At 38.1% G+C, this 10,183-nt stretch overlaps 1 protein-coding gene and 1 pseudogene across 1 annotated transcript; both read right to left on the bottom strand.

Annotated features, from left to right (window-relative positions):
- Positions 1-180: 180 nt before the first annotated feature.
- Positions 181-3,319, bottom strand: LOC122408365 (venom carboxylesterase-6-like). Its single transcript, XM_043415137.1, has 8 exons — positions 3,019-3,319; positions 2,547-2,839; positions 2,095-2,294; positions 1,468-1,664; positions 1,215-1,380; positions 945-1,135; positions 566-852; positions 181-481 (listed from the first exon to the last, which is right to left on the bottom strand). Exons 1-8 carry the CDS (start codon positions 3,235-3,237, stop codon positions 277-279), a joined length of 1,758 nt encoding a protein of 585 aa, XP_043271072.1. The 5' UTR covers positions 3,238-3,319; the 3' UTR covers positions 181-276.
- Positions 3,320-4,423: 1,104 nt separating this feature from the next.
- Positions 4,424-6,242, bottom strand: LOC122419175 (esterase FE4-like; annotated as a pseudogene).
- Positions 6,243-10,183: the final 3,941 nt, after the last annotated feature.

Below are 10,183 nucleotides of genomic sequence, written 5' to 3'. Positions count from 1 at the left end.
ATAATGTGTCTCTATAAATTCTGAATGAAATGTGTAGATTAGTGTATCAACTGGCTTAGCTAAAAATCACTTCATAAGTGTGGTCAACTGTGTTTCAGATACCTTGTGGCTGTAGATCAAAATCGATTCCTTTTCTTTCAGGCATGTTTATTCATACAATGAAAAAAAAGATCTGTCGAGTTTTTAGCAAATTTGAATTTATTCCTGACCAAAATTTTATAAAAAACCATCGAAATAAAATGCTTTTCATTATCCTATTTTTAATTGTGTACAATTTCACAATTCATCTCTGGTGCGAGAAGCACCACTTTCTATTTTGCTACGATATGGAATGGTGGACCAAAAATTGACTCTTTCAGAAAGAAGATTGGCACCCATTTTCAAACGCTGTGACCCTCCAATGTGGAAATACTCGAGATTGGAAGTTCTTACTGGTGTCCACTTCACTGGAATTTCCGGGGTTTTCTCCGGCGTTGGATTGCTGCGAATATGAAAAGAAAGTGAAAAACACGAAGAGAAATAACGTCATGAGAGGATTAGTTAATTACGAGTTATTCAAACAGACCCTGATGTCGCAAAGTTGACCCAAAGACGAGTCATCACATCCACCATTTTGCGATCTTCTTCCTTCATTGATTCCTCTGGAAGAAGTCCTCCTTTAAAAGGGAACAAATATTGCAGCTCGTCCCCGTGAACGACTCCATAATCTTTTTCTGCATCTCCAAATATCCCACTCAACGAAAAACTTCCTTTATACGTAAAATAGTAATAAAATACTGGAGAACTGAGTGCTTTGAGGTGATCCCTAACAGCATTATCAGTTCCTATAAAGAACCAGGCGTCCGTGTACATCTGTATACGAGGAAAAGCCAAAAGATCATAATACCAAAGCTAAACGCTTAAAAAATGCTGTGCCAAATATCCCACGTCAATCAGCAACTTACATCGACCATATCCATTCTTTTAGACTCGTCAATCTTTCCATCACCAAAATAAAATTGACGAATCCTTTCAGTTACATTTTTCATGAATTTTTCAGAGCAGGTATGGTCGTACAGTAAGGTTATAGGTGCGAGTTCCATGAATTTTTCATCCAGTAGTTTGACGTAATCTTGATCCTTCGTTCCGTATATATCTGAATAACAGAAACAGAGATAATAACATTTCGTGTGTGCATGCTATAATGAAGAGATGTTTCTGTTACGAGCACTTACCGGGAACTTTCAAAGCACCTTCCTCCGAAGTTATACCAGTCATCCAAGGAATATCTATTACATTTCCAGATTTAATCGATTCCACGGGTTCTTCTTTAAGGAACGCACCTGGATGATCAGGTTCGACGACAGGTCTGAATGGAATTAAGGGGCAGCTACCGAACACCTATTTTTTTTTTTTTAAGTTTTAGTTCACAAAATGTTGATTACTATAAGAATGTTTTTGGTACTGAGAATAACAGGATTCTCATACCTCGTAAATATGATCGGAGGTTACTAAATCGGCAGGGTCCTTCTTCTTTAAACACTCTACAAGGACTCTCGAATCATCGGTCGGACAATTGAGATGTTTTCCGAGACGATCAGCGTGGCTTCTGGCGACTCCCGGTAGAGACAGTGCCCAGGGACAGCAAGCATTGCCACTTTGCGAAATCGCTCGATGAATCAAACCTGTTGATGTAATTTTTACATTTCATTGGTCCCATGAAACTGTAGTTCGTGTATTAATGACTTCTAGTAAACTTAAGGTGGAGAAACTTGAAAAATATTTCGCATGGTATCCTTGAAAACTTCAAACAAAAAAAGATGCAAAAAGTCGTAAATTGATGGCTTGCTCGTGTGTTTCTAAGTGGGTAAAAAGCTTATCTAATTTTTATGCGGACTTGTTTCAAGTTGGACGAATCCATGACTGTAAATTACACCACAAAAGAACACCGGCAAATAATGTCAGGGACAAAATATCCTAATACGTTGTCACACGTATTTTTGGTCATGTAAAATTTTGTGTTCGTGATTTTTTGATGTGTGATATTTTGTCGTGGTGATATTTCGACTGTAATATTTAGACGTGGTACCAGGTGGACTGTTATATTAAACCTACCTTTAGAGAGAGGACTGATCAAATGATAATGAACACTCGCTCCACCAGCGCTTTCGCCAAAGATTGTAACGCGATTTGGATCGCCACCGAAAGCAGCTATATTTTCGTGAACCCATCTGATCGCTTGGGCCTGATCTTTCAGTCCTTGATTTCCGGGAGACACGAAATCTTCTGTGCTCAGGAAGCCCAGTGGCCCCAGTCTGTAAACATTTTTTTTTTCCAAACTGCAACTTTGACTCAGAAACATCAAAAGACGATCTTGAATTCGCGAGAATATTTAAAATGCAGTAGGAAATTATACTTGTTCAGCTTGAAATATAGCTTGGTCTTGATAACGCTTTCAATTGCTAAACATTCCGATAAATATAGATAACAGCTTAATCTTTGGATCGATACATAAAATCGATATCAATGTTGGATATGAATTTTGATTTTGCCACATTTGAACATACCTATAATTAGAAGCAACCAAAACGATTTCATGATCGAGGAGAAACTCTGGTCCAAAAACCAACGAATGAGCCGAATGCATGGACCAGGCTCCTCCGTGCAACCAAATCATGACAGGGTAACTTTTGCTTTGGTTGTCATTCCCGAACGATTTTGGAGTATACACATTGAGATACAAACAGTCCTCAACGCCGATTACATTTTTTCGATTATAAATAAAATCACGCTGAGGACATACATTGCCGTCATGCTGCGCTGATCGTACACCTGCCCAAGAGTCGAATGGCCTTGGTGGCTGTCAGAAAGAAAAAAATCGAGTTGACTGTTTGATGAACCCAAATATGAGAATCTGAGAGTCAATAAACGAGCAAAAGCATTCGAAATTCGCATAAGATTTAGAATAAATTACACTTCGTGAAATACAATAGCGTTTACATTCCGAAACCATTACATAATAGACCTAGAGACACTGACCTCAAATCTGAGTTCACCAACAGGTGGTTGGGCGTAAGGAATACCTCTGAAAGAAGCAATCTCTCGACCATTTCTACTCTTAACAACAATCCCTTCCAAAGTACCATTTTTAATTTGCACAATCGGTGAAACTGCTGCGAAAGATATTTCAACAGTGACAATAAAAATGATCAAGACTGACATGAAGGATCTCCATTTTCCAGCCCAATCAGTCAACATTCTGCTTCAAAAATAGTTATACACAGCAGACTGTTTTCTTCTGTGCCGTCTTATCTCGTCAACGGTCAGAATACAACTGTTCGACGCTTCACTGCAATCAGACTGTAACAATGTAAGGAGCGTGGATCGCGACGATACAATGTTGCCATGCTAAACCACGTTAAAAATGTAAAGAATTTCAAAATTATAAAAATTTAATAAAATTTGGTAAATGCATTCTTTAAAAATATATGAGACATTTTGAATTTTTTTAGATTTTTCTACCACATAGTTCTCGAGTAATTGAACACTAAAGTTCACGTGTATAAGCATAGAGTTTACATATATACAGTTATACATCTCGTGCATAAGAACTTCGATTTAACGCTCAATTATTCGATAACCATATGGTAAAAAAATTTGAAAAAAATTGTATTTGTATACTTGATCACCAAATTTTATTAAATTCTGATTATTTTGATTTCGTGATCCACTCTTCTTAACAAGTAGATGCATCACGATGATGATATGGAACAATGATATCGCACTCAACGATTCCAAACATACATCGAAGGTGCTCCAGACCCACCCAACGATTCCGCATACACATCGAAGATGCTCTATGCGCGTTCTCGCGAGTTGGCTGCCGCCACACAAAAATAATGATAAACATTGAAAAAATCATTTGCCGCGGTTGAAATTTTAGGTGTGACCTTGTTTTAACCTCCTTTTTATGTGTGCAAAAGCTGGGTGTTCAAATCGAAGTGTCCCTTTCGGAACTACAGCCGATTTTTCTTATCGCCCATCAATGTCCTTTATTCGAAGCGACATATTGCGAATATTTTCATATATCTTATTTTCTGGAACATTAAAACGACGAACAGTATCAGGTTGAAGTTACGTAACTAAAGGCGTTTTTTATTCACTGTATAAAATTACAGCTTTCTTCAACTTTTCGATCAACGTTGTGAAGTTCACAGTCAACCACACATTTTCTATGGTATCAGTAGTCGATACAAAAGAACTTCTGCTCTGCAGCAATGTAAAACATAGTTTCATTGATGTTGGCAGTTGACAATGCAGACCTCGTAAGAAGTCACGGAATTTTCGGATTGTTTGTAGCATCAGTCGATAAGAAGAAATTCTCCTCGAAAATAGCCGGGTCTAAAAAATCGCTCGTTGATCGTTGAGCATAGTCCGGTTAAATTTACTTTACTGCTGAGCTGCAATTTTTCATATTTGCTCGATATGGAAGTCTCGCCCAAAATTTCATGCGGTCAGAAAACAAATTGACTCGCATGCTAAGATCCTCCGGTCCTCCAATACCAAGATACTCGAGATTTGAGGTCTCTACTGGAGCCCATCGAATCGGGATTTCCCCAGGTTCATCGGATGTTGGATTTCTACGGTAAGTGAACGAAAAATTATTATTATCACTGGCGCCACCAACGTTTTCACCGAAAATTGTAACTCTGGTGGGATCACCGCCGAATGCCTTGATATTTTCACGCACCCATTTAATCGATTGAACTTGATCCTTCATGCTTTGATTTCCAGGAGAGAGGAAATTTTCCGTACTCAGAAATCCTAATGGCCCGAGCCTGTACGGAATCTCTTATTTTCATATTTTTCTCGGTTTTTTACAAAGTTTTGAAAATTAATTTTTTTTAGATACGATTACACTGGAAGGCTGAATTAAGTTACCTATACTGCGGAGCTACCAGAACAACGTCATGATCGAGAAGGAAAGTTGGAGTTTGAAGGATTCGCACCCGAAATCCAACCTCCACCGTGGAACCAAAGCATCACCGGAAAAGGTACTTTCGCGTAGCATTTACGTCCATCAAAGGCAACTTTGGACTATAAACGTTTAGGTACAGACAATCTTCACTGCCTATCATATCTTCTTGATGCAGAAAGATGTCACGTTGGATGCACCACTGCGAATCATTCTTCATCTGTCGTACACCAGCCCACGAACCGAATGGCTGTGCAGGCTGTTGGAAATAGTAGTAAAAACGAATCAGATTGCAAATCGAATGAAGCAGGCTGGTAGTGAAGATCGACAGGTGTTTATAAAGTTTTTGAATGATTTTCATCCATCAACTTTTCTTGCTTTTTATTTCATGGAAACGTTGTTTAAATAGAAAAAAATTTTAAGGAGTAGATCCTTAATAATGGCAGGTGATTTTTTCAGGTCGTCTACTCTCGTGGGTCAAAATTCTGTTGATGCTTACCTCGAATCGAAGCTCACCAATCGGTGGCTGCGCGTATGGAATGCCCCTGAACGTGTAAACTACTCTGCCCTTTCTGCTCGTCATAAAACTACCTTTGAGGGTACCATTTTTAATGCGAACTACCGGTGATTGTTCCTCATTTGCTACAAGGTTTATGCTTAAGGCGACGATTAACACTGTTGCGAACAGATCGAACCCCACTCTAAAAAATCTTGTCATGATCTTTGCTAATTTTTCAACTCACAAAGAACGTAGAACTGTGAAATCGTAATTCTGAAGTAGTTTTGTGACAATGTAAAATTTGTTTGTTCGAAGTGAGCAATATTTATCAAAAAATTGAACGTTGAAGCTCCAACTGTCTAGAAATTGTGGGAATCTTTGGAGTTACGTGAATTTATAAAACGGCGCTGTGAATTTAAGTAGCCAATTCGTGTGTCTTTCTCAAACACCTAACACCGGAAAAACTGCCAAAAAAACTTGAGCTACGACATAAATTCTCATTATAGTTTATCTCGAATTTATCGGTTTGATAGGATTTGATAAGCAGTCTAATCGATGAGAAATACTAAAATTGCGTATGATTGACAAGTATTTGAAAAACACTCGGCTTATTACAGCAGCCACAGCGTTGAACAAATAATTGGTTTCACATTTATTGAAAGTATGAATGAATTGCGTTCGAGATTAACGGCGCTCGTTCGGTCTGACAGATTATAAATTATTAACATTAAAGTTGAGAAATTGGTTGAACTAACAATTGGCAATCCTTTTACTGTGATTAACCGCCATCGTGGCGATGCCTCCGTGCAGCGCCGGGAAAACTAAAAACTTCAAACTATCGAATCGTCGTTTGTAGAATTTAATCATTTTTGTGTTTTGTGTAATAGTTTGTGTTCGGGTTTAATATTTTGCCAAAAAGTCTTCAGTTCTTGTAAAATCCTATTTTTTGAGATTTTTTCGAGCTTTGCTGATCCAGGAACAATCGATTTTAAGAACAACTGATCTTCAGTATAATTGGTCAAAAACGCCGATAAAAAATTGTGGGGTCGAAGATGATTGGAAAAGATGAAAAATATCAAGAAAAAACTATTTTCTGCCTTTTTAGTTGGTGAGTACGAATCGCGAATACAATTCGTCTGCCCCTCCTCATCACAAAAATAACGAAGCGATCGCGTCATCTGGAGTATCCAACATTTTCAATCCTCCAGTATTTCATGGAACGGCAATTATAGAGAGCTTGAATGAACCGAAATCGTCTGCGAATTCACAAAATTCAACGCATCTTTCGATCGAAAATAAATCTCCGGGACAAAAAATATATAGCTCCAAGGAATTTTGAGGCAAAATATAACACAACAATTGATTTTTTAAAATGTCGACTCAAAAATCCGAATACATTCGTTGCAGCGATCGATACAATAGGAAATGACTCGTTGATCAGCGAGATAAAGCAGAAAGCATCATTTCCAACGAGTCTACTGAAGTAGGGCTTCCCGAGGTCTACAGAAGATGGAGAAAATGTCAGCTTTTCTACTTCCACGCATTGGTAGTGAAGCTATGAAGATTTCCCGGAAAAAATGAATGCTTCAACGCTCTTTTCTTATATCGTAATCTTTTAGTAAAGCAAGTAGCGTTCACGACGAACGTAGAAATATTGAGTTTCAACGATATTTTTACCTTTGCCTGTTTCTTCTTCAAGCCGGCTATGTACGGATTCGAATGTTCGACGCCATTTTCTTGCTCGTAGAAGCTTACCTCGTGGTTCAACATATTTTATTATTTTTCAAGCATTTTCTGCAATATTATGTTAAGGAGTTTCAGTACAAGCGATACAATGTTGCCATGCTAAACCATGCTAAAAACATAAACATTTCAAAAAGTTCAGAATTTTATAAAATTTGGTGAACATATTCTTTAGTGCCAAATTTGACAATACAAATTTTTAAAAAATTTTCATCTACACAGTTATCGAGTAATTGATCACTAAAGTTCACGTGTATAAGCATAGCGTTTCCATATATATAGGTATGCATTCCGGGCATAAGAAATATGCTTGAATGCCTATTTACTCGATAACTAGATAGAAGAAAATTTTGAAAAAATTTGTGTTTTCGCACTTGATGTTGAAGAACATTATCACCAAATTTAATCAATTTCTTAATATTTAGACTTCTGTGCCGAAACTCCTTAATAGATTAGCGTCTTCTTCACAGTTTCCGTAACAAAAGTTGTCCGTGGATCCAAATTTATTTTATAAAAGTAAATTTTCGTATGAAATAGTTAAGCAAGTTAGTCTGAACATTTCCCATTCCCAGCATATTAAATATTCAAATCCCAACCGGCCACGTGTACGGCCAATTAATTACTTAAACGGAGGTTTCATGTTTTTCCTCGTACATACTCGAAATTTCAATTGGAAACCTTCATTTTTGAACATTTGCTTTTATCTTATGCGGTGTTGCAGCCTTCTACCGCGGACACAGGCAAACACTGAAAATATGTTATCTAGAAGAGAATAATGCGAAGTGCGTATGCGGGAAAATAACATGCCATTGTCGATTCATTTCCCAGAAATGTTGGACGACGAAAAATCGATTGTGTTTAAACACGAAAATTAGCATCGCAAACGTATGAATCGAATTCATATTTAGAGAACACGATTCGAATTTCTCATCTCGAAGATAATTCATGGTTCAGCAATTACAAGACTGTCAATAGAAACAGTACAAAATATTTTTGTGTCCGATAATTTAAACGTTCGTTTCCCCAGTAATTATTCCCTGCTCGATGTCCGTCGAGGCGTAGAATGCCAGAAATACTCATGCCCTTCAACAAATGTGCCTTCGTATTCCGGTGTATTTATACGAGTTACATAATTTTCATATTTCGTGCGTCACTCGAACTTATTGCATGAAAGGGGCTTAAGTGCAAATAAAATCGAATGATATTCGAGATGAATATTTTAGGAATGGCTCTGTAAACGACTGAATATTGAATCATGAAAAATGATACGAACGTGAATAAATAAAACAGCTTCAAAATGATCGAATGAGTATTCTCGTTAAAAATGCAGTAGGAAATATTGTTTCTTCACGAAGATCCAACTAGTGGCGCCTCCACGCTTCATGTACAAGCTCACGGTTCCTCGATTCGTGTCCGCCATTTTGTTTCGAGCGTGATTCGCATTTTTTCGGCACATCGTTCCAAAAACACGATACTACGAAATAACGATAAATCCACGTATTAATTACACAAAATTACTGAATTAACCGAGGCGTTATAGAAATCGTGGTTTATTTAGAATTTCAGCATTCGAATGCCAAGTTTTTTTGGACAAATTCGCGAGAATCTGTGAATATTCAACTTTTTTGGAACAATATCACTGGCAAATAAATATTGGTGAATTTGGCATTCCATTTGAAAATTGACATTTAAAAATGTTTCTCGTTATTATTCACCATGTAATGATTCCACGGAAATAACTCGTGCATGCAACATTAGAATGGACACGAAAATGAGTCGTTGATATTTTTCCAAAGCCACATCGACGAAAAAGTCCTCGCCTCCTCCGCTTTCTTCTTTTTCCAGCACAGCGCCTTCTTTTTCTTGCCCTGTTTCTCTCCCGTCCCCAAATAACCCTGTGAGATACGAGAAGGAATTCCTGGAGAGCGGGGAGAAATTCAGAGAGAAGGGTCTCCCACAATTTTATCGGTTGCCACCGGCAACGAGCGAGCCTCTCGAGTAGCTTCCGTGACTCTTTTGCGGAGGGGTGGTGACGGGGGAAAAACAACGTATCGTTTCCTCGTGGTGTGCCCATCGGAAAAATCTAGCCTCTGAAACGAGATGTGCTCCGTTACAAGGGACTTCTAATTTAGATCTCTCGGAGACGGAATAATTCCATGAAAATGTGCCATCGTGCCTGCGCGTCGTTCAAATAGGATGCGATCTGTGAATTTTCTTCAAACTTATGGTATCGAATCCTAAAATAATGCTTCTCATCGAATAATAATTTTCACATTTTTTTGCACTTTTCAAAGTTCGTACAGTGTTCAAATATCGCGTACTTTCGCAGTCAAAGTTTACTTGACGCCAATAATTCCAATGAAAATGCATCGAATGGAGAAAAAATGGGAAGAAATATCGCGAAACTCCATGAAGTTTCTAGAACTGTTGAGTTCGCATGAATTATAGCAGAATGCGGAACGACGATGATCGCAGCATCGCCACGGAGTTGAAGCTTCACCGGAATAACGTCGAATCGAGAAATTCGCTCGAATTTTTCTTGTCATAAATTTACAAAGGTTATAACACATTCGACAAAATGGTGGCAAATAGACGAAACGTAAAAATGAGATCAGAGCTTCGTTTCTCTTTGACAACGACTTCCACAAATGCTACTGGCGTGCACGAGGGGTTCATCGACCCTCCATCTCGGGTCGAGAAAATTCTGAGAGGGGTTGTACGGAACAAATGCGAAACCCCTCTCCGGGGCTTATCCCGGAAAGAAGGGTGCCTCCTACCAATGAAAACTCCATGGCAGTACGAAAGTTCCAAGGCCAACCTAAAATTCGTGCTCTCGAAAACTCTTTTTATTCCTCTCCCTTTATGTACTTGGCACATTTCATTTTATTCGTTCAGCGTTTATTGTATCTTTGCCTAAGTGATTAATTAACTGAATTTTCTAAGGACACTTTAGATGAAAAAGCAGGCGGTCAAATTCGTTCCGTTGC

Source organism: Venturia canescens, chromosome 1 (assembly GCF_019457755.1).
Source record: "Venturia canescens isolate UGA chromosome 1, ASM1945775v1, whole genome shotgun sequence".
Lineage (NCBI taxonomy): Eukaryota > Metazoa > Arthropoda > Insecta > Hymenoptera > Ichneumonidae > Venturia > Venturia canescens.
The sequence above is the reverse complement of the archived record's forward strand: the minus strand, read 5'-3'. Positions and strand labels throughout refer to the sequence as shown.